This window comes from Trachurus japonicus, chromosome 21 (assembly GCF_045865225.1).
Source record: "Trachurus japonicus isolate A0001 chromosome 21, Traja_1.0".
In the NCBI taxonomy this organism is placed as follows: Eukaryota; Metazoa; Chordata; class Actinopteri; order Carangiformes; family Carangidae; genus Trachurus; species Trachurus japonicus.
Genome location: NC_140927.1, coordinates 25,011,506 through 25,036,526, shown reverse-complemented (window position 1 = coordinate 25,036,526; position 25,021 = coordinate 25,011,506). Strand labels below are relative to the sequence as shown.

At 43.6% G+C, this 25,021-nt stretch overlaps 1 protein-coding gene across 5 annotated transcripts in view; it reads left to right on the top strand.

Moving 5' to 3' along the window:
• The window catches only part of sema5ba (sema domain, seven thrombospondin repeats (type 1 and type 1-like), transmembrane domain (TM) and short cytoplasmic domain, (semaphorin) 5Ba), a 184,824-nt gene extending 160,469 nt beyond the window's left edge, over positions 1-24,355 (top strand). For 2 of the 5 annotated variants that reach the window (XM_085764223.1, XM_085764221.1), the window contains 10 exons: positions 1,740-1,883; positions 2,356-2,503; positions 3,231-3,456; positions 4,673-4,885; positions 8,873-9,043; positions 11,131-11,205; positions 11,783-11,920; positions 14,255-14,299; positions 15,680-15,885; positions 21,435-24,355. In XM_085764223.1, the coding sequence (XP_085620349.1) occupies positions 1,740-1,883; positions 2,356-2,503; positions 3,231-3,456; positions 4,673-4,885; positions 8,873-9,043; positions 11,131-11,205; positions 11,783-11,920; positions 14,255-14,299; positions 15,680-15,885; positions 21,435-21,611 (1,543 nt within the window). In that variant the 3' untranslated portion in view covers positions 21,612-24,355. Of the gene's footprint in view, positions 1-1,739; positions 1,884-2,355; positions 2,504-3,230; positions 3,457-4,672; positions 4,886-8,872; positions 9,044-10,901; positions 11,013-11,127; positions 11,206-11,782; positions 11,921-14,254; positions 14,300-15,679; positions 15,886-21,434 lie in introns of all 5 variants that reach the window. The other 3 variants (XM_085764225.1, XM_085764224.1, XM_085764226.1) reach the window with 2 other exon arrangements.
• Positions 24,356-25,021: the final 666 nt, after the last annotated feature.

Here is a 25,021-nt window from a genome sequence, read left to right as displayed (position 1 = left end):
ATGCCTTCATCGCTGACAGGGTGAATTGGCTGCCACCGCCTCGTGTCCTGACTTTTTATAACTTTAGACTTTCACACCGGCTCCTAGTTAGTGAGAGAACAGACTTTAAAGTGCTGTTGCTAGTTTTTAAATTACTCAGCAGCCTCTGGGTAAAATCCAATTCTGATTCAGGATATAAAACCCTGTAGGTCCTTCAGATCTTAAGGACACAGTCGGTCTGTACTGTCCTGAGTGCGAAACCAAAACACAGTGAAGCTGCTTTTAGCTACTATGCAAATTTATTAATTTCTCCTCTCTGCACTTTTCCTTTATTAAATTTTGGCATCTGATAACTGCAGCGCAAATGTACTCAGACTCCTATTCCTGCTCTGTTGGTTTTTGGCGATTTGTATTTAATTTCATTTCATTCCACTTCATTTGATGCTACTTTCCTCCTTATTGTGATTTAGCTGTTTCTCTAATGGAGTCCTTTTTGCCTTATGTAGAGCGCCTCTCCATGTTTGAAAGGTACTTTTACAGATGTGCAAACAGCCTGTGCCAAAAAAACCAAACTGATGTTGGATCTGCAGCATCAGCTCAGATATAATATATGACAGTTAATGTACTGATGAATAATAAGATCTGGTCTGGTGAAGATGGTGTGATGCTGTAATGTATTTTGGCTGAGTTTACACTTTTCTAATGTGTTATTTGAAATATTGATTCATAAGAAGATATACTGTATTTGCAGTTTTAAGAACCAAAGGCCATCTCAGTGCAGCTTTATATCTCCTCTCTCAGCTTCTCTCTGGAGCTCTAGTAACAACTGGTCAGTGTCAGCCAGCCAATCAGAAGAGAGGAGGCTCAAAAGCTGTCTTCTGATTGGCTGGTTGTTTTCCTAGTGTTTGAAAACAGCACATTTCAGGTAAAACCAGGTGAAACCAAATTCTGCAAAGTTGGATGTGTGGGTCCAGGTGGGCGGGGCTTGTGGCGGCTGCTTTTTTGTGACATCACAAAGTCACAGAAGTTCTTACAGCTCATTTTAAGATTCAGTTTGTGAATACAGGCCGTATGCATGTATTTCTCTGTGGACTGAGGCTTTGACACCTTGTCAGTGTTAATCCAGAACCAGGACCTGATCTATAATCAAAGAGGACACGAGAATCTTACCTTCTACAACATGTGACCTTTAATCTCTGCTGGTGTAGCAGCTCTGTCCTGACTGATTTTGACGCATCCCACCTGTGGCTCTGATCAAACATAGAGACAGATCATGACGGTGAATCTTGTTGGAAAACTTAGGTGACATCCTCTTTGTGACACCTCTCACCACCTTTGTGTGCAGGGGAATTGGCCAATCAGTGTTAAAGAGAGCAGAGCAGAGAGGAAAAGATTAGGCACTTTCATCCCACCGGATCGCTGCGCCAGATTTAATCCTTGGTGTCGAAATTGAATTGTGCTTTTGCAGAAAGTGGCAATTAAATCATGAGGAGTGCTACCCAGGAACAAAGCACTTAAGCAAATTGAATGAATGTTTCCCAGTCAAATGTGCTCACGGTGTGTGTTTGCATTTCTGTTTCCAGAAGCTCGGAATCAGACCAATAATTAGACAAAACTAAAATGCACTTTTTTTCAGTTAGAAAACAGCCTGATGAAGAGGAACACTAAAAGCACTGGTTGAATAATCTGGCTGGGTTTTCTTTTCTTTGAGCCATTGCAAAATAGGTCATTTATATTTTTCCATATGTCTGTTGCCAAAGGAACGGAGGCTGGACGCCCTGGTCGTCATGGGGACAGTGCAGCACAACCTGTGGCACGGGCTTCGAGCTGCGGCAGCGTTCCTGCAACAACCCCTCGCCCCGACACGGCGGCCGCGTGTGCGTGGGGCCGAGCAGAGACGAAAGGTGAGAGAGGACGGACGAAACAATAAAAGTGCAAACAATGACATCATCATCTTATTGTTATTGTTATATCATCTCCTGCTGAGAGCACCTGTGGAAATAAAGCAGGCAAACATCAGGGGGAACTGATGAAAGCCAACGTCTTGTTATGAGTTTTATGATATGATGCAGTGGAGATTAGATTCATCCTGTCTTTACTCAGCAGATACAAGAACTGTGTTGTGTTTATGTCTTTTTGTGGCTTGTCATAGTGAGTCTCTCATCCAACAGGTTTAATATTAACAACACAACGGAGCCAAAATGAGCCTTTTTAAGTGTTTTCTCAGCTGTCACCACCACCATCAGCAGGATATCAGGCGTCTTCCAAAAACTGTTGCACAAATGATTCACACACAGGACTGATAAGGTTTTATTTATCATTTCGACTCAGTCAGACGTCTTTTCATCAGCTGCTGCTCTCCTACCTCTGCAACAGGTTCTGTAATGAAGGAAAGCCCTGTCCTCAGCCCATCTTCTGGTCGCCGTGGGGATCCTGGACCAAGTGTAGCACCGAGTGCGGCGGCGGCGTCCACTCCAGGGTCCGCACGTGTGAGAACGGCAACAGCTGCCCAGGATGTGCACTGGTAGGACAATACATACGCGCAAATCATGCAACATCAATATTACAAACAGATAAAGCATGATCTGCTGAGGTTGACGATCAAACGCATTTGTTTCCTTTTCAAAAACTGACATTTGTAAAAGGACAAAATACAGTAAAATCTGTTGAAGCTGCTGTTGTAGAAAAAATATTAAATTCCTTGTGTTAGAGGCTGAACAATGGCACTTTAATGGAGTGAGGCCAAAATCATTGTAGAGGTGAGTGGGTGATGATGACAGAGATAAATACTGACACATTTTCAATTTTCTCCCTCTGACCTTGAATGGCTCAGCTGGAGTAAGTACAGTACAGTGACAGTACGTCCACATTTAGACTGTTGTTTACAGAAAATCTCTGCTAAATGTCAATGAAATCCTGAATGTCAAAACAAAATGTCACATTTTACTTTTTTTAAATGTGGAAAATGCATAATATTCATCGTCACCTGATTGACAGTCTCTGAGGACCACCTGCAACTCAGTTTTCATTTCAATTTCATTGTCAATATTTCAGTTTCAACGTGCAGACAGTGCAAACAGACACTGGGCAGGAGATAGCTTTGTCTGCCATATTAGCAAGAGTCAGAGAGCTGGGGGATAAAACTGATAAGATTGAACGTGTCGCAGACAGATTGGCAGAGGATGAACCCTGTGGATGTTAATAACCCACTCACTCAATGCCCCCCCTTTTCTTTCTTTTTTTTTCTGCAGGAATACAAAGCGTGTAACCTGGAGGCGTGTCCGGAGGTGAAGAGGAACACGCCGTGGACGCCCTGGATGCCCGTCAACGTGACTCAGGGCGGAGCTCGTCAGGAGCAGAGGATGCGCTACATGTGCCGGGCGCATCTGTCTGATCCCCACGAGCTGCAGATCGGACGCAGGAAGGTGGAGACGCGTTTCTGTCCCAACGACGGCACAGCAGCCTGCGAGACGGACAGTGAGTTGATCACCAGCGATGATGCAGCATCTCGCCTGTTTTCTACCTGTGACGCACATTGTGTTGTGTATGTCTGAAGATGACAGACATGACAAAGTACAGATGGGTTTTTTGTACAGTTTTTGCAGCTGCATGCAGAGACTGTGACATTTTAGTGGCATTTTCTGTCAAAAATAAATCATAAATTAATTTAAAATGAAAAAAAAAAGACGCAACTGAATCAACTTTGTCTAGAAGAGAAGCCGGTCTCTGACATGATCAAATATAGATCCTCTTTAACTGTATTTAAGTTGCCTGTTATCACCATTAATTTAATTTATATTCTATGAATTATGTGCGTGTCTGTGGTGTGACTCTGATGTTTTTATTCATGCTGTAATCTGTGCACTGACTCCTCAGGGTGATGCTGCACTATAAATAAACCACACTTTAAACTAGAAGAGTCACTTGATGACACAGTCAGTTCAACTTTAATGCTCCAGTATCCACCTTAGGGACACAGCTGCTTGACTTAATTTGTATAGAAATGAATGAATAATAATAATAATATGAATCCTCTGTAGGTTTTTCCCTTTAACTATAATTAACACAGTTGTAAGTGGGAGTCGATACAAAAGAAAATGTGCAGAGACAGGAAAGGGGATGTGTTTTTTTTTAAGGGCATGTGTGGGGAATTTTCAATATTTGTTGTCACTCAGAGAGACACACACACACACACACATGCACCAATAGCCAGTGCTGTTTGAAGACAGTGGAGGCAGCAGCTCCCAGTCGGAGCGTGACACGCTGAAAGGAGCGTCCTGTAGACCTGTTAGCCTCGCTAAACGCTGTCACAGTCCAACACACACACATTAACACTGAGACAGCTACACAGGGTCATAATCCACTGCTCTCTGCTGGTGGCTTCTTCAAGCCCCCCCCCCCCCCCTCTCTCCTGAATCGATTACCTGTCCCCCCTCCTGTTGTCCTCCTGGGAGGGAGGGGGGAGCTGCACCGACTCTGACAAACTGATGAAACACCAACATGAGAGACAGAGTTTGAGACAAGGACACACACACAGAAAATTTTCCTGCTGGCAAAGTCACATTCTCAGACTCAAAGAATCTGCATGCTTCATATTTCTCTTTAAATTCTTTTCCCTCAGTCGACCGGTGCTGCACACATTGAATATATACATATATATTCCTTTTTTTAACCTGCTTTCTTCTCTCTGCAGCCCTTGTGGAGGAGCTGCTGAAGACACCGGTGGTGAGAGTGGCGGGGGCCGGCTGGTCGTCATGGGAGAGCTGGTCCAGCTGCTCTCAGAGTTGCGCCAAAGGCTACCGCACCCGGCGGCGAAGCTGCTCCGGACCGGAGGGGAAGAGCGCTCCGGTTGCATGTCGGGGTTCACCTGTGGAGTACCAGGACTGTAACGTCCAGGCATGTCCTGGTGAGTGAAGACACAACAACAAACACCACATGAGTAGTTACTGCAAAGGAAGAAGAAAATACTGTTTTTCAATTAGATTTTATGAAAAACAGGTGAAATGTGACTTTAAAGCTCATGCAAATATTGTAGTTACAAATTATTTCTTTTTAATTACTTACAATGCAATCATACTATCAACATATATTCATCTTTTCCCCAATTCGTCTCTTCACTTTGTATTGTGACCTGTGCTTTGAAGCAGCGTGACCTGGTTTACTGCAGCTGCAGTGAACTGTGTTTTAGATATGGAGCCATAAAGACTCCACATTTAGTTTGTCTGATTTTGAAAAAGCAACCATTAAAGAAGACAAAAGTTTCACAAATACAGTCATCAGGGCTTCTGATGGAGCCTTTCCCCACCTGTTGTCTAATGGAGAGCAGGTGATTCATCCAGTCTTTGACTTCAAACTGCAATTAGGAACTTTTAGTAGACTTAGACGTTGATCTCTTTGATACAGAGCAGCACTAAATATGTATATTCAAGCATACAATAAATATCAATCACCAAAAAATTAAGATTTAACAAATACAGGATTTTAGATCTCAGGCTTTAGAGAACTTACCTAAAGAGTTTATCTGGCATCAAAGTCTGCACAAACCCTGAGTCATCACAGCTGACAGACTCAAATGAGTTTGAAAATACAAACACAACATGCTGTTTTTGGGGGGCCTTTTCACTCTCCAATACAACTTGAGTGCGGCGAGTCTGTTACTGGACGTCTGGAGTGTATTATGGGTTCATAAAGACAAGAGATGCACTCTGAGACAGAGATAGAGAGAGGGGAGGTCAATGGTAAAATACTGCTGAGCGGATCATTAGCTTCATTAGCTAATGGTTACCAGCAGCAGCAGCAGCAGCAGCAGCAGCAGCAGTGCAGGGAGAGTCCTTGGACAAATGAAGTTATCCATTTCAACCTACTCATCAAACCATAATCAGCTGACCTGGAGCTCTGCTGACCACAGGCTGCTGCTCCGACACAGACAGGCTGCACTTATTAAAGCAGACCCAGGACAGACGAGCACTCGCACCAGGGCTGAACTCCTCTACAGAGGTCGCCTGAAACAGTCGCGGTCGGCACCTTGTGAATTAATGATTCATAATTGGTTGGCACGAAGCTGATCAGATTCCTGTTGTAAGTCTATTTAAATGTCAGTGGTTGTACATGAAGTCCTTCACTTAGCAACTGACACATATAACCTATAACGACGCTCGGGGAGAGGCAGCCTATCAGGAAGCCTCGTGCCATCGGTGTCACATGTGCAGCTGATCTCACAGCGTCCGTCTCAGGTAAACACACAGGTGAGGTGAAGGTCAAAGATAGATGTAGATAATAGAAGATGAGATTAGAAAGGATTGAAGCAATACAGACTGTGTGTGTGTGGAGGACACAGGTCTGTGAGTGTGTGTGTGTGTGTGTAAGAGAAAAAGGCAAATTGAGCCGGTCGGTAAGTCACAAGTGGCCTGAATTCAATTATGAGTTTCATTGTGACCTAAAAAAAAACAGCCCTTTAAGGTAAATCTGTTTTGGTCTGACTCCCCTGTTCCTGGCATTGATGGCAAATGATGCAACAAAAATATTTAAAGGAACAATTAATTCAGTATTCAACATGACATATTTATAAATCGCTGTACTACAGATCTGTCTGTGTGCATTAGTTAAAGGGATAGTTCAACATTTTGGCAAATTGGCCCATTGCCATAATCCCTATATATAGTCATAGCAGTAGGTTCGTTACCTTTAATTGTCAGTGCAAGCTATTTTCAGAACGGCGGAGCAGAGCCGTGAGCTGCTCAGAGCTACGCTACGGAGGCTCATGGGATTTCTTGGTTTCCCTCATCAAATTCATCAAATATGCAATCCAACAACTCCAAAACGCTCTGGTGGACAAGTTGTGACCTGCACATCCACCACATAATAACAGAACGTTACGATACAGAGTTGTTTTAGAGGTAAATGCAGAGACTGCTAGCTGAAAAACTGTCCCCGATGGGAACGTGCATCAGCGTTTTTGCATGAATTTACCTCTAAAACAACTCTGTCTCGTAATGTTCCCTTATTTTCTCATAGCGTGGTGAATGTCCAAGTCTGTGGTCAAGGCAGGTTCAAGTCAAGACTCGAGCCAGAAGAAACAAGTCGGTCCGTCCAGGTCAAGTCTCTCATCACTAGAGACAAGTCCAAGTCAAGACCTCATGGTGTTTGAGCAGTGAAGCAGAGGTCACAGATCAAGCTACAGTTCTAGCTATGATCCAGTGTGTGAACATTATAACTCTATGTAATTAGTATGCAAGAAAATGACAATGCAGCAACACACACATAACAGATTCATAATTCTTGTCCTGTGACAAAAGGAGCCGAGTTCAGCCTGAACAACGTTGGAAGCCTTTGACAATTAGTTGTCTCTAGATTTTTAATTCATTCAACAATGTCCAGTTTCACCTCTAACCCTCCCACTACCCTGACTAAGATCTCCGCTGTGACAAGTCTGGTGTCTAGGTAGCAGTGTGTGGAAACACAGCTCCATGTTCTCAGGTGGTGACACGTGATGTCTGGAAATGGCCGGTTCCTCTGACTTGGCTGTTTCTGAGCATAATGGCCACAGGAAAGCAGCCACACAGGAGGACGGGCAGATAGTAAGAGAGCTATAAAAACAGTCCGTCAGTCAGGGAAGCAGTGAGCCGCTCAGTAATTCAGTGAGTCAGACACTCAGCCAGTCGGCCAGGTAAACAGCCAGTTAGTCAGAGAGTCAGTCGGGCAGAGCAGAGCGCTGGCTGGCTGTGAGAGCTAGTCAGAGCTAAGTGGTGGCGGTCTGCTTCCTGCTTCTGTGTCACACTAATCCACTCAGCTAATGGAGTTTTCTGCGGCGCTGTGACGTTACCAGGCAACGCCGCCTCTCTCTCTGTCTGTCAGTCACACGGACATCAGCCAGTCAACCAGCCAGTCAATTAGTCGGTCACGCTCCTCTGATTAGATCAGATTAAACATTAACGCTCCCCATGGAAAGACTAAATAAACGCAGTGAGAAAAGACACAGTAGATGATGACCAGATCGAGGGTTAAATTCATTATAGATATTTCACCAGTCGAAAGCAGAGAGGTCCATAACATATGAAATATAAAATATGTGCGGCTGTGCAATAACAAGACAGAATATGTGAAATATCCAGTAATGTGAAATCAAATCTCAGTCGAACACGCATGAGAAGATAAAAAATTTGTGAATGAACAGACAGAATGTTTCTATTGTATCAGATAAAGGTTTGAACAAAGTCAAAATAATATATATTTGAAAAAAAACACAACAGTGCCCAGGTGGTGAAATAGATACATATTCTGCCTTCGGGGTAAAAACACATTTTACTGGCAGCCTTGGGGCACATTCAGCTGGTGAAACCGCCGCCGGCCCCCGGAGTCCACGAATAACACCGAGCAAGAAGAAACTAACAGAGGAAGAGCAGCAGGTCTCACAGACGTCACCCACAAGTTTTAAAGGGCGAAGTTGCAAGTTGTGATGGAAGTCTGTTAATTAACTACATGTTTTTACACGGCTGAGACCGAGTCCTTGGAATTGGATATTGGATATTTAGAAGAGATCAATGAGCTCCTGATCTTAACTGTTCTGGGATTAAAAGTTGAGAATTGAATGTTTTTTGTCACATTATGAAACTTTGAGAACACTTTATAATAAGTACACACTATTAAGCATTAGTTAAGCATTAAATACTGAATTCATCATTTATAACACATGAATAATCATAGTATGTGGTTTATAAACACAGTTAAAAGTATTCATGCGTTGTAAATGAAGAATTGAGTATTTATTAATGCTTAACTAATGCTTAATAGTGTGTACTTATTATTATAATGTGTTACCGACTTTCCCACTGGTTTTAACCAAGTAGCATGTGATTATTGTGTCCTGTGATGTTCATGTGTGTGTGTGTTGCAGTGAAAGGTGCGTGGTCGTGCTGGTCGTCCTGGTCTCAGTGCTCGGTGGGCTGCGGCGGCGGTCACTACCAACGCACGCGCTCCTGCAACAGCCCGGCCCCCGCCAGCGGAGGGGACATCTGCATCGGCCTACACACCGAGGAGGCTCTGTGCAACACACACACTTGCGACGGTAAGCTCGCTCACTCGCTCGCTGGCACCCTAAACTCAGAAGCTGGTCCTGTCGTGCCACCTTCATCTCGCCTCCACACAGGCCGCCGTCTCCCACACCGTGTCATTTCTGTGTTGTCCCATTTGCTAAATTTCTTCCTCCATCTCTTCCCAGTGAATAAAGCAGGTCATAGATATATGAAAAGATGAACAGAGTCACGCTGGGAGAACAACTCATCCTCCCACCGTGTTTTTTTTTATTTTATTTTTTTCCCCACTGTGCTGCTGCAGCTCTGAGCGCCATGGCAACCTCCTCTCTGGCTGGAAAGGTTTCAAAAGATGTGCACAACCATGTGGAAATCTCACATGATGGATCTGAAGTTTTAAAGGCCAGCAAATAACCGTCTCAACTTTCTAGGTCAAGTCACGTCACATAAAAAGGGGATTTATTAATAGGACAATTATATAAAATCTTGTTAATTAGCGCAAAACAAGATGATATTAAAACTCAGTTGACTCACACTTACTCTCTAAATTTCCTAAAATGAAAAAAACTTTTAGTTCCTGTTGAATCTCTTGAGCATACTGTACCTGCTCCAGGTGAAGCACAGATCACAGTCGACACCTGTTTCCTCGGTAAACTTTAAGAGCAGGTTATGTGGAGCATCCAGTGAGAGAGCAACACATTTTTTTTTAGCTGTTGAATTTTCTTAAATGGGATTTTTCAAAGCTGTGAGCTGCACAAATGTAATTTTCTTTTACCTCCATTCTGATGGAGAGCAAAATATCAGAGGCAGATCTTAATGCCTGGAAAATTAAAAAACAATTCTATCAAGACGCCAACAGAGGTAACTGAGAAATGTGTTTTTTGTGTAAAGATGATGATCCTTTAATAGCATGACTAACGTATGATTAAAAAGTGAAATAGCAAATGTTTACAATAACACAAGACACACACACAAAGTAGTGATGTCAAACAAAACAAGACACAACACAAATTTCTTAAGCAACAGTTGGGTTAGAAATGAATTAAATGTTTTAATGGTGTTGATTTGTTTCCTGGATTTGGACGAAGCCCAAAGTCTTACATCATGTGATGATGGGATGTGAGCTGTATAACAACGGCCTCCATGTTTTCTCTCTGCTCCCATTTTATTCGCACAAGGACCTTGAAATATTCATGAGCCCTGTCTGCTAATCCAGAAAGGAGGTAAAAAAAAAAAAAGTCCAGTATCAGAACTCATGATGAAGGTTCAACCTCGGTCCAGAGTTTAATATAAAACTACCTTGAACGTTCTGTCAGCACAGTGCCATTTTAATCTGTTTCTTTATTCATTTCACTGAAAAACAAAAATCGGTCCCAGCCAAATATCCGTCGTCTGGGGGCGTTCACCTACATCCTTCAACGCGCGTGTGTGTGTGTACAGCAATGTCATGTGGTGCAGATGATTTCTGCCTGAATTAAATGGTGCTTTCCCTCCTGAAGTGTCATTTTCCTCAGCTGCTTTTCATTTTGAATCAGGCCGCCTGTCACTCAGGGCCAGAGTAACGCTTACAGTCAGCCGTCCTGCTAATTACAAAGAAAGGTAAACGGCTTTCTGTCTTTTTTTTCTCCTCCTTTTGTTCCAGATGCTAATCAGTCCTCCTTTATCAGGTTAATGTTTTCCTTTTTGACGTGGACCGACGCGGTCTCTTCGGGCCCCCGCGCTTATCGACTGTCGGCTAACAACCTCTCCAGCCCCCGATCTGTCTCCTTGTCTGTTGCTTTATTGACAGGCACGGCATCAGTCATCTATCGGGGGTCCTCCCGCTGCCGCTGCATGTGTAATTAGAGGCGAGCCGGCTGTCAGTCACAGGGATATTTGATGCCCCTGTTGCAGGTCATTTGATTAAAGTGTCCGGCAGTAATGGAGGACAGCAGGAGGAACGGTCTGGACTGAATACTAACGAGGAGCCTCGGGGCTGGACGCCTGCTCCTCCTGCCTCCACAGGTCGCCTGGTTGACACAAATAAATGGGAATAAATGAAGCAATTAAAGTTGGATGTAGCTGATGCTCGGTTATGCAACATGTGTTGAGGCGGACTGTGTGCTCTGTGTGTCTACAGTAGATGGTTGTGCTGCGAGGAGGGAGCAGGTGGTGGAGACCGGGCCGCCTGTCGCTGAGCCCCAGACTGATAGGGAAGGTAAAGGAGGCCCCCGTCCCATCCCGTCCCGTCCTGTGGGCTCCGCTCGGGGCCCTCTCTGCCAAAAACTGCACACTCGAGAGCAGCCTGAATAACAAACCAGCTTTTTTTTCCATCAGCCTTTTCTTTCACTGCAGTAGCCTGTGCTCCCTCCTCCACTCCGGTGCTTCTAAACACAGGGTGAAAGAATGCAGCGAGTACGTGGTTCAAAGCGAGACTGAGAGCTGAGACTTGGGAGTTTTCTCTTTTCCTCTTGGGTAGGAGCCTTTGTTTACTGCTCGGTTGCCTGCTGCGGGGAAACGGCGCTAAAGCTTGGCTCGGGAGACAAACATCTCCGCTATGCACTAAACAAACTCTCCACGGGTTCACTCTTCCAATCCTGTTTACATCACAAACACTTTTTTTTCCTCTTTTTTTTTTTTCGGTGTGTGTTTGGGGCTGTTTGGCCGGCCGGCACAAGGTTAGCGGCGGCCGCGGGTGGCTGTGGCAGCCTGGGTGGGCGCTTCGGCTTCCAGTGCCAGTCTGAAAGTGTGGTTGTCTGGGGTTTGTTATTGATTGTTCTTTTCTCTGTGTCTAGGCGGCTGGATGGCCTGGTCGCTGTGGTCGGCCTGCGATGATTCAGGCTTGCAGATGCGGAGCCGGGTGTGTGGCGCTCAGGGCAACACCCCCTGTGTGGGGAACAGCACTCAGCGCAGAGACTGCAATGAAATACCTGGTGAGTGAGTCAGCTCTCCTCTCGGATACACACCGTGCATTCCTCTAGTGCGATGTTCTTTTCGGTAAAACTCCGCAGCGACGACCTGTGTGAGACCTTCACGGAGCTGGATCTCCTAAAATACACCGCGTGAATGTTTTCCATGTGTTTTATCCTGCTTTTAGTTTGGCCCTTTTTTTATTTTTTAACTCTGGGTGGTTTTGCTGAGAGGCAGCCTCTTTTTTACAGGAACACCCCGATCACATTCTCACAGTTAAACACATTCACACCTGAAAGCTGAGCAGCTCCACTGGAGCAGATGAGCTCAAGGGCAAAACAGTGATGTTTATGTGGGAGGGCAGGCAGCGCTTTTCCTCGTTACTGATGCAGGGATCCTCTGGTCACACGCTTCCTTCTCCGACCTTCAGGCCACGGCTGCCTGTAGCTCAGATTTATGTACAATTCATCATGTAGTGCTGCTTAAAATAGGGCTGTATTAGGGACAAAAATAAAAACAAGAAGCTGCCAAAAAAACACACAAACCTGCTCTGACGTTTCGAAAAAACTTTACCAACTGGAAAAGGTTTTTATGTCGCAGCTGTTCAGACAATAAAGTTTCCAGAGGCCAAAATGATGAGCAAAGGTTTAGTCTGGACAAGAGTCTAAAAACATTCACTTCACAGTCATGAAACACCAAATGTATACACCAGACTAAACCCTTTATATCTGCTATAGAAATATTCACAGAGGATGAGAACAAAATAATTCATTAATAATTTAATTTTCAAACGTTTTTCATTATAAAAGCTTCACGAGTCAAATTCAAAACACCAAAACAAATCAGACTGAAATATAAATGAAACAGAAAAACATTGTTTTTGTATAAAAAAAAATATGCATCTTCAGCGTGAGTGAAGAAGACAAACAGAGAACTGACTCTTGGAGTCTGGTTCTCCTCTGGTAGGTTGCTCCAAAGTTTAGGGACCTGATGAAAAAAGGCCCCGAGTCAGTTTTAATCCAGACCTTGAAGTGGCAGCAGTGAACTCCTGAGGACCTCAGACTGTGTCTTTGCTCATAGGAGGATTTAAGCTCAGAAATACAAGGAGGCACCAGCCCACGTCTGACTTTAAAAGCACAGGTTTATCCCCCGGCTCTGTCATCGACGAGGCTTTTTATCCACAAATAATTTCAGCTCTGGTTTTTACTTTTATCACACAACATCAGGTTATCATCAAACCTTTTTTTTTTTTTACTGCTTTGTCGTCCATCTGCGAGGTCGGACCATCTGGTTTTGGGTTGAACTTCAGTCTCCGCCCATGATCCTCCTCAACTCCTCCTATTTAACATCTCAGAAGCAGCAGCGCGTTAACGAACACATCATCATCATCATCACAGTCATTCAGTGTCTTCGTCTTCATCCTCATCCAGTCCAGTCCAGTCCACACACACACCATCATCCCTCACTTGTGTGGACGACGTGGTCTCTCCGTGCACTAAACTAAACTCATCTGCTTCTTTTAATTAACCATAATTAAGTCCATGTGAATCCAACAAGTTAGCAGTTGACCCCGCTGCCCCTCCCCCCTCTGGCGCACCTTGTTATGCTGATGACAATCTCAGAAAGTTTCTGCTGAAATGATCTTTCATGGCCTGCCAGAGTCGGCCTCTCCACACTCAGAATCCCTAATGAGTCCAGACGAAGGCGATTAATATTAATGGGTTGTCACAACACCAAATCACATCTAATTTCAGTGCAAATTTCAATGAGGCGATGGATGGATTTGTTAAGGTCACTGGCAGAGGGGAGGCGGCTGTGGAAGCTGAAGAATTAGGCCAAAAAATTAATCAAGAGATGTGGCACTGCAATTAAAATGACTCACACACACACACATGCACACACTCCCTCTGTTCCCTTCCTCTCTCCTTCTTGGATACTCTAGGACAGGACGTGTTGGAGATGTAAATTATTGTCCTGCTGTCAAGTGTCTCTAACAGCAGCTAGAGAGCTTCAGTATGAGGGAGCACAGCTCTCCTCCAGAAAGTTGTAGAATTCACTGAGGCAAATAAATCTCCTCCGACAGTCTGCGTAACTTTTTAAATAACATTTCAATTCCTCATTCCCTGTTTTTGTTTCTCCATGTTGTCAGCTCTCCCGTTGTTACAGTCGGTGGATGTTGTGTTCTGATGGCTGTTCTCTCCAGGGAGTGTGTGTGTGTGTGTGTGTGTGTGTGTGTGTGTGTGTGTGTGTGTGTGTGTGTGTGTGTGTGTGTGTGTGTGTGTGTGTGTGTGTGTGTGCATGTTTATGTGTATGCATGCATGTGTGTGTCTGACCCTGTGTTCCTCTCCTCTCTGCAGTCATTCTCCCTGCATCTGGTTTTGATAAGGACAAACACTGCGGAGGTAAGTGGATGAACAGCTGCCTTCGCTTTCTTGCACATCAGGGTTTGTTTTTGTTTTAGGTTTTTTCGACCCCTGCGTGTTTCCACAGATGTTTGTTTCATGATGTGAGTTTTTCATACATTACGTGTGCATCTTCATGCATGTGTTAATTTCAGTCTCAGTGCTAAAACCCTAACAGATAATCAGGCGGCTGAAGAAAAAAGAACAGGTTGGGGTTCATGTCAAAACCGAGACGAATTCAAGAGTGATAATTTAATGTCTGACTCACCAATTGGAAATAAAAATAAACCAAAAACACGAACCAAGGTGCACATTACTGCCCTGAGAAGACAGACTGGGATGCTGAAATAATTGCAGACAAATTGCAATAGTCCAGAAATTGTTAGAGCTCCTCCAGGCAGAGCGCCTGTGAAGTTACTGCTCGACTCATGAAAAAAAGAAGGAAAAAAAAAAGATATGTTTGAATCAACAGGTCTGTTGTTCAGTCACTCACATTCACACTGAAGTGCTTCACAGTTTGAATCAGCATTAACAGCTTCAGCTCTTTGAAAGAGCAATGAAAGAGTCTGAGGACTTTGCAGAGAGAGTTAATCCCTCACTGAAACACAAGCGTCGCTACGGTTTTAGTCATTTTAACCAAATGAAAAACTTGGACCAGGTTTTTGTTGGCGAAAGCTGAGACGGCCAAACAACATTGGCATAAAGGTTGTTAACAGAGTGATGCTGAGTGCCAGCTGATGTTGGCTCAGCCTTACACCTGTAGGAATCAACTCTGCAAACGCTCGCTCGTTTCTCACCTGGATTTATTCAGAGTGTGATTCTGTGTCCGGGCTGAAAACAGCCAAGATCGACCACTTTCATCAAGTGCTGTTTGAGTGAAGGAGTGAATTGTTAATTCTCAGTTCGAGCCGTTTTCTGCATTGGACAGAATACAGTGCAGAAATAGAGAGAAAATGTGGGAGGCTGAGATGTACTTCCTGCAACAACAGTTTGATTTAATCTGCAGAAGTTGTGTTTTTTTTCCCAATGCTGAGCCACCTGACATCCTTTTTTTTTTTTTTTTTACTGCCGATTTAAAATCTTTGTTAAACGAATTCAGAGTGAGATTTATGATGCATAATTTGTACAAAAAGTTAAGGGAGCAGGGCTGTGAAGAGGAAAATCGAAGCTGTTGTTGATTTTCCCTCAAAGCAACTGGACACAAACACTGATCGAGCCAAAGGTTAATAAAAAAGATGATTATTGATCAATAAAGAGACAGAGCTCACAGAGTGGGTGAGCGTGATCATCACTCCCCGTCTCAACAATACACAGCCGAGTCAAGCTTTTAACAGAGATGTATTGAATGTGCTGTTTTTCTTCTTTTTCTCTGTTTCCCAGCTTTCACCTCCATCCACCTCATCGCCACCGGTGTGTCTTGTTTCCTGGGGGCGGGGCTTCTGTCCTTCCTGATCTACGTCTACTGTCAACGCTTCCACAAGCCGTCGCAGGAGTCGGCCGTCATTCACCCGACCACCCCGAACCACCTCAACTACAAGGGCAACACCACGCCAAAGAACGAGAAGTACACGCCCATGGAGTTCAAGGTGCGTAGTAAAAAACAAAAAACAGCCGCATTTTAAAATATTTAACACCTAAAAGTAACACGACGAGTGGGGAAACGGAAGATTTACCTGACGCACAAACACATCCAATGTTAATGCCGGCGATTCAAGGGCAGTGAATGTGATTCATGTTTTATTTAGAGCCTTTATTCATGCATTTATCTCAATAGAGCGCTAAGCACAGAAGATGAATTACTGTTCATTTTAATTCCTCCTTGCTCTTATACAGAACTTATAGGCTTTAAGCCTTTCTACCTGCCCACAAACCAAGTCCTTATTAATGGGCCCCATTAACTTCCTAAAGCATTACTCAGCCCTCGACCTCCCTCTGCTCTCGCTCTACGGCGCATTCACATTTACGCAAAGTCAAGAAACTGTTTTCACTGGAGGCTCGTAGACTCCAGTGTAAAATCTCTGTCTCTGTTCTGTAATTGATCACTGATTCAGGGAGATGACGACTGATCTGTTTGATACTGTAAAGAGCTTCAAAGCAGCTTGTGATAAACAGCTGGGTTGAGTTTGATTCTTGTCATTTTTAAGTTGTCGTGGACACCCCCGGCTTTTTTTTTTCTTCCTCTCAGTCACTAATTTGAGTTAATTAAATTTTTCTGATCTTACACCACTTTTTGTCTCATGACCGTCGCTTCGCCCACGTTGTTTTCACAAGTCGCATTTCAGAAGCGGCGCAGTGATGGATTTCTTTCTCTTATTATTTGGTCACATCATCCAAAATAAATGAAAACATCAGCAACTCCATCAATCTCAGCTTGAAACCTGCTGTGGACGGGTCGTCCTGTCTGCTGCAGCTCCCGTTATTAAACCAGATCACAGACAGATGTTTGGACTGCATCGCGTCGCGTTCAGACACAGTGAAACTGCCAATCAGGAGACGACATCAGATTTCCCGTTGACACTAATCCATCACACACACTCCATCAGACTGAACTTGTTCATGGTTGTGGTGGTTTAAGTGGATGTTAGGTCACGTAACATCAGCAGCTGCTGACACTGATTCTCACTGGCTTCCTCTTAGGAAACAGTTAGTTGTAATAGATCAGGAAATACTTTGGCAACCCTTTAATTTACAGGCTGCTGATTACGTGATAATGTCAAGAAATAACAAATCACGTCATAATGTCTAGAAATAGTCTAGAAATAACATTCAATTCATAGTAATGTTGAGAAATATAACCAAGAAATAACAATTGAGCTCAGAAATATGGGTCAATTTTAAGAAGACTTGGCCTTTCCCAAAACATTCAAAGCATGAAAAGCATGTGTAATCTTTTGCCCTTATGAAACACATGACATTACCATGAAATTGACCATTATTTCTAGGCTATTTCTTGACATTACTAAACATTTAATTGTTATTTCTTGTCTATTTCTTGATATTATCACGTAATTAATGGCCTGTAAATTAAACATTACCAATACGTTCAACAAAAAGGCAGTGTTTGTCTGAGTTTGTGTTGGTCTCCAAATGTTAAACCAGGAAGTGAAAACACAGTTTGCTTCATTAACTCTGATTATATGAGTGAGTGTAGGAATCTGGTGTCTGAAATGTAAAGATGGAGGACACCTACTGTAACAGGCAGTATAAGGCTATAATGGGAGATGCTATCCAGTTGCATTATGGGAACTGTACAATCAATTCTTATATAGTTTCTCTGTGGCATTATAGTAGTATTTGTTGTGGGTCTAAAATCTAAATTTGTTGCCATCATATTCTGTCTCAACCCCTCCTGTTGTTGTGTATAAAGTCTCTGCAGTAGATGGGTGTAAGACGGAGCAGCTGATGTTCAGGGTCACTGAGGAGGATTCACATGCAGGAACAAATCATGTCCTTCTCTGGAGAGAAAACAAGAATCCATGTGATTACGGCTGCTATTTCTTCGTCAAAGAATACAGAAATATCGATCAATATCGTCACTAGGGGTGTAACGGTATATGTATTCGTCCCGTGCCGTCACGGTACGGGGGTCACGGTTCGGTGCACACAGTCACACGACGAATACGTCTGAATGAATATATATTTAAAAAAAAGTCAGTCCTCACTCCAACCCAGGTGGCGGTAATGAGCCTCGAAGCTGCCTGCAGCCGTCATAACAGACGAAGAAGAGAAGTGATGAGAGAGTGAAGTTAGAGGAGGAGAGCTGTCTGCTTCATTTATGTCACCGTGGCTTCTCAATGAAACACAACGGCGACGGCGGTGGCGACGGCTCGTGACCATAGAAAGCAGCTCGCGACCGGTCCACCGGACAAAGTCCGTCGGCGATGTTTCACGGATGCGCGCTGCGTCGCTAGAAACGCATCAAACTCGTTAGCGCATGTTCACCCCCCCCCGCGCGCCCCCTCCACATGTCAATCACTGATGCAAGGAAAAAGACAATTGTGTGTAACAACTTATCCCGCTGCTTTTAAGCCTCTTGACATGAACACAGACAGGACCAGAAACATCACCAAAGCAACTGGCATCTAGTCTAAATTAACTGTGTAAACCAACATTGATGTTAGTTTCTTGTTTGTTTAAATAATAGTTGTCAGTTGTCAAGTTTTTTTCCTCTAGAATTAATGAATGGCATGATAACACTCCTAATGCACTTTTTAAATTTTATATTCCATTTTTTTTTTTTTTACTTTTATAACACAAGACAGATTTTAGTTTCAAATCCAATAGTGTCTGTTGTACCGAAACCGTACCGAACCGTGACCCCTGAACCGAGGTACGTACCGAACCGTGACTTTTGTGTACCGTTACACCCCTAATCGTCACTGTTTGTTATGAAGTTATTTATCAGATAAAACCAGTGGAGGTGGACGTGAAAGTCAGGGACAGGAGCGACCTGCAGTAAATGCTCCGGCCTGTCTGGGGTCAAACTGGGGACTTTCCTTCTTCAATGATGGATGAAAAAAAAAAAAAGGTTGAAAATAGTTCAACACAATTTTCAGTTTTAGTGAAATGAGCCCCCGCAGCTAGACGACTCTTTACATCACAGTCGTGACGCTGTATAAAATAAAATTAGTGTCGGTGTGTTTGTGAACTTGTCTGTTAAAGCCTGTCCTGCAGGTGTAATAAACAGGTCTGTGTGCTGTGCTGGCAGCTGATAGGCCTTTACTTTATGGCCATATTATTCACACTGCACTATCTGGATTGCATTTCATCTTCTAAATGGCACCCCCTGCATTTGTTTTAACCTGAAGCTATTTTCGGTCGGAGCGCAGCTTTTTTTTTTTTCCTCTGACACCGGCCGACGAGTGCCAGCGGGGATTCATCTTAACCTTTCCTATCAACGGACACGTATCTGAAGACCGTGGCAGAGCGCGACGGGAACATGCTGCCTAACCACAACGACCCGTCCCTGTTGTGTTTGATGGCGTCAGCCTCCTGACACTCGCTGTCCTTGCTGTTATTATTGCCGGTGTGTGGACTCGGCGTCGACAGCCGTGGTGGTGTTGAGAGCCTGAACTCATTAGCTTTAATGACCAGAGGGGGCGGGCGGGCGGTGCTGGATCTGCAGCCCGTGTCACCGTGCACCACCACAGCGCTGTTTATCCTGCAGGTTCCCTCTCCTCCAGGCCAATTTATGATGCCCAGCGTTGTGTATTTCCCCGACTCTAACCTGATTATCCTCCTGCCTCGGTCCCCAGAGCTGTTCAGATGGATTACATTAGTCTAATGCTTCCCCTGGAAAGTGTTTCACCTTATGTTCAGCTTTTACCAAGACTCAGCAATTGCATTAGAATAAAATGTGGGTTTTCGACTTGTTTTTTATTTAAGAGCGCTGCAGTGAATTCCTGCCATCTCGTATATTAGTGCATTGAGTGTGCTTGACATGAACAAAATTAAATTTGTTCAATTGGTTTGCTTTGGTTATGAATACACGAGCTCCAGCCTCAGAGCCAGTGGAGGTATTTCAACTGCAGGGCAGAAACAAAACTGACTGTAAACATCCTCCATCAGCTCTGGCTGTAATTAAGTCCTCAAAACTTTTGTTTTCAGATAAAAATTGAAAACATCTTCCACTGCAAAAGAATCGTTTGCAATGAAAAAACCCAACCCTCAGTCTTGTTTACAGAGTTTTCCAGAAATGAGCCTGTATCCTGTGTTTCCCCTGGGTGAATGCTTTGTAACTGTAACAGCAGGAGAGCTGTGAGTGCGAGGGCCGAGACCACCCTCCCTCACTCCCTCGCTCCCTCACACCCACACACAGAGCGTTCAGAAAACAGAGTTCAGCCTGACTTTCAAATGTTTTTGAGGTCGACATCTGTCGGTATCTTCAGTTTTTTACAAAAGATTTCTTCTATCTCTTGTTGGAAAGATTTTATCGCAACAAGCTGTCAACCTGTCCCTCGATGAAAGAGAGAGAGCAGAGAGGAGACTGTACGTGAGTGTAAATGACAACACAACACAATGGAGACACTGAGCTCATATTTTGTTCTTTGGTTTCTTGGCAGAGAGTGGGAGGTCCTTACTGTAGAGAACACTGTACTTTAAAATAGAGGAGGGAGGTGTTGTAGAAAACACCTGACAATGAGCTGAAAGTCACCGGAAACAAGTTACAGTGCTGTTTTCTCTTTGGCAGCTTCTTCTCTCTTGTTTCTGAGTAACAGCTCATTTTTGGAAATTTACTCACTCACTATGAATTTAAGTTTTTAGTACTGTAATAGTAGAGTACTTTCTATGACTGTATTGGTCTGTTTGATAAGAAGAATTAAACTGATTCAAGTGAGATGAACAGACTGAGAACTTTATCTCATGAGATAAAACGCATGTTGATTGAATTTGCAGTGACAAAAAAGGTTATACAATCACAATGCAACACAGTAGTTTGTTGAAATACTTAAAGGGATAGTTCAACATTTTGGCAAATTGGCCCATTGCCATAATCCCTATAGTCATAGCAGTAGGTTTGTTACCTTTAATTGTCGGTGCAAGCTATTCTTAGAACAGCGGAGAAGAGCCGTGAGCTGCTCAGAGCTACGCTACGGAGGCTCATGGGATTTCTTGGTTTCCCTCATCAAACTTATCAAATACACAATCCAACAACTCCAAAACGCTATGAGATAATAACAGAACGCTGCGAGAAAGAGTTGTTTTCGAGGCAAATACAGAGACTGCTTGCTGAAAAACTACCACTGACAGGAAGGCACATCCGCGGTTTTGCATGAATTTCCCTTTAAAACAACTCTGTCTCGTAACGTTGTGTTATTATCTCATAGCGTGGTGAATGTGCAGGTCACAACTTGTCCACCAGAGCGTTTTGGAGTTGTTGGATTGTGTATTTGATCCGTAGCGTAGCTCTGAGCAGCTCACGGCTCTGCTCCGCCGTTCTAAAAATAGCTTGCACCGACAATTAAAGGTAACAAACCTACTCCTAAAACTATAGGGATTATAGCAATGGGTCAATTTGCCAAAATGTTGAACTATCCCTTTAAGAAAGGATATGGTAAAATGTCCATATATCATATAGTGACTTTGTGGGGTTTCTGGTGGTTTAATCCGTCCTGTGTCTCTGCTGTCGTTCCAGACACTGAACAAAAACAACCTGCTGCCAGATGAAAGATCCAACTTCTACCCGACGCCGCTGCAGCAGACCAACGTCTACACCACCACCTACTACCCCACGGCGCTCGGCAAGTTCGACTACCAGCCCAACTCCTCCCCTTCGCCATGCAGGACCTACAACCACAGCAACAACAGCTGAGACCCGCCCCAACAAACTGGCTCTCCAACTCCCCCCTCCACCTCACCCTTCTTGCCGCCGCCGCCGCCCCAAACGGACACCGCCCCCGACGCCATGGTGACATAACCGAACCGACATGAACTGAAACGTTTTCTCAGAAGCCAGAGAGGTTCCTCTGTTCGCCATCGCCCCCTCTCCTCGCTCCCGTAGTCTCTTCCGCATGGTAGGGTTTGTGTTTTCAAGGGCGTTTCTGGGACTTTCCACCGGGAGACGTGGGTTCGGACAACAATGCCCACGTCCCGGTGCAGCCAGGGACTGACGCGACCAGCGAGGGGCGTGTTGTTGTAAGAAGCCTGACTCGACAAAGCAGTGTCAACACAGAGCTTCGTCTTCATGTGTGGATCTGGTGGAAAAAACGATGAGTCGTGGCTTTAGACGGATTAATATGACCAGAAAACCTCAGCGCAGGTGCTGAGTCAAGAATCCACAATTGCAGAAATGAACACGAACAGAACATTTAACAAAAAAAACAACAACAAAACGCACCCACACATACACACAAAAAAAAAACCCAATTCAATTTCTCTGGAACTGGGTCGTCGTTTTACGCCTCTCCATTTCAAGCCCCATTCTCAGCCTGTAATGAACTTTGAGTCCCTCGACAACAAAAGCAGTTACTGAGAACAAACAGCGCATATCATTACGTCCTTGCCGCACAGCACGAGAGAAGCACGAGAGAGCAGCGACAAAAGAGAAAAACTCAATGGAGTCGATGATGAAATAAATTAGAGATCTATATCAGCTCGGTTTCTTCGAGAGCGGATGCACGCGCTCCACGTTGTCGGCCTCTCACGTGATGGAGGAGATAAGAACTTCAAAGTTTTTTTGTTTTTTTTCTGGGAGGGATGTTTGGAAGAGAGGCGGAGAGGAGTAATCTCTAAAATCTGCTTGTTTGCGGACAAGGACGTTCATTCATAAAAGTCGAAAGCAAAAAGGATGGAGAGAGGGGGATTGTGGGATGCGGCCTGAACTGTACATAAAGCTTTGGGAATGCCTTGGGTGCCTGTATGCAATAGAGGGCAGAGGCGAGGTTTGTTTCCTTTCTATTTCTCCTCTTTGATTTTTTTGTTTTTTTATTTGTTTTCTTCTTCTTCTTCTCCCCTCCAAGTACAATAAAGACTTCTGAACGAGGATTGATTGATTCTCCAATTGATTCTCCAATGGATGCATCGATTCTACTGTGTTAGTGTTAAATAGCTCGGTGGTCATATCAAATATGGCCAGTGTGCTGAACAACTGGATTGGGTTTTTCTATGTCGGTAGAATAAGCTAGCAGACTGGCACTTGTTCTTTTTGTTTTTAATGTTTGTTTTTGGATTTTTTTTAAGATAATTGTTTTCTGCTCCGATGAGCTGTAGCATAGGAGGAAATATTTTGTTAAATAAAAATATAGCTGATTAATTGTTGTTTCTCTAATTTCACTTCAATGAATGAACACATTCCTTTTGTTTTCTTGATTGTTTTTTTGTTCGTTTGTTTTCTCAACAGTTCATTTCTCGCATCCTCAATACCTGAAATGTTAACACAACACAAAGACAAAAAAAAACAAAACATCTATTCGGCCCTGCTTGAAAAAGAGTTAAAAAAAAAAAAGAAAAAACACAAAAAAAACTAAATGATGCTTGCTTACATGTTTGCCTGTGTGAAGATCAAACTGAGTGCATGTGTATGTGTGTGTGTGTAGATGTGTGTACATGCAAACACATGTACTATGTGTTTGTGTGTGATTGTCTGGATGTCTGAATGAGCAAAAAGGGGTGTAACTGTGTTTTGTACAATGTAAATGCTTTCATACATATGACTATATATGAGAAGACATTTGTTTTTTGTTTTTGGTGCATTTTGTTTTCCACATCCACATCACTCACACTTCACCCACCCACACACACACACACACACACACACACCACTGGTTTTTCTATATTTCATGTATGAGATGTTAATCATTGTAAGTTAAAGCGGCGCGCCTCTGGTTCTGGCGGAGGTGGAGCGGACTCTATTTATAGTCAAAGCTTGGTTTATAAAGGGCATTTTCACAGCTATATTTTATTATTATTGCCTGATTGATGAATGCTAACCCAGCAATGCTTTTCACATCAGCTACTGTACATGCACGAGATGAGAGCTCTATCTGTATATAGGAGCGACAGCCTTCTGCAGCCCCATCTAATGACCTTGAAGAGGATCATGTAAATGTATCTGTATATTGTATAGCTAACACTGTTTGTTTAAAAAAAAAAAAAAAAAAGCCTTATAGTTGTTTAAAGAGAGAAAAAAAAAAGTGCAGCAGCTAAGTACACACCAACCATGAGGTTTGTTTGGGGACAGAGCTCCACAATGTGACCCAACTGCCTGTGGCCTCGACCTCTCCCAGCTGCTCAAACATCAAGATTTCCAGAGAGACACATGAACCTGGCTGAAAATATCTGAAAATACGTCTGAATATGAATTAATACGTTTTTTTGGTCCAAGCTCAGCCTCGATTGGCTGGCTGCGGGAGCCCATTCATTCATCTGATTGGTCGATTTCGAGCTCTGTCCCCTGCGATGTGAGGCTCTGTGCCCTTCTATGCAACTTACCAGGTGTACTGTTAGACCTGTCATGTAGACTGTAATCACTGCCTTTTAGACACTGTGAATTTTTTGGTACCCTATATTTTTGTATATTGTACATTATAAAGGATAATAAACCTTGATGCCAACGCACCCGGAGCGGCCAGTGAGCTCTTTTCACACACTTTGTTTTGTAATTTTTAATTATAAAAATATTGATTGTAGCAGATTTAAATTAATAACTTTGTTGTTGTTTTTTATTCACCTCTTTTTATTTCAGTTCAAAAAATAATATCCTACAGTATGTCTTTTTGGGCGGCTAAGTCTAAGCTTCGCACGGTTCTCATGTACAGAAATGGTTGGTCTACTAATGATAATATGTGAAATATAAGAAGTATAGAAGTACTGAACATACAGGCAACTACACAAACTTATTTAAAGCAGAAGTAAGTGATATATTTGTGTTAATATAAGTCTTAAATAGTTATATCTTCCGACAGCAATCACTTACATAGAGTGTTTGGTCTGAAACACGGGTCTGTCAGTCACTCTGCTCTGCTCTGAGCCGAAGAGAAAACATTTATCGTATCCTACAGTTTTTATCCAATGAGGAGAGAGAACGGCATGCAGGGCTGTGTGTGCAGCCAAGGAACGCCGTGAATGTGGTGACGTAGGGACGAGGACTGTTATGGTGCGTTCAAGGAAACTCGTATTTTTCCGACCGTGAAGTCGTACCAGTTCGATCTGGTACGAGTTCACCGGTCGGAAGTTACGAGTGGCCGTTATAGTGACTTTCACCGGTAAAACGAGTGGGTTGCC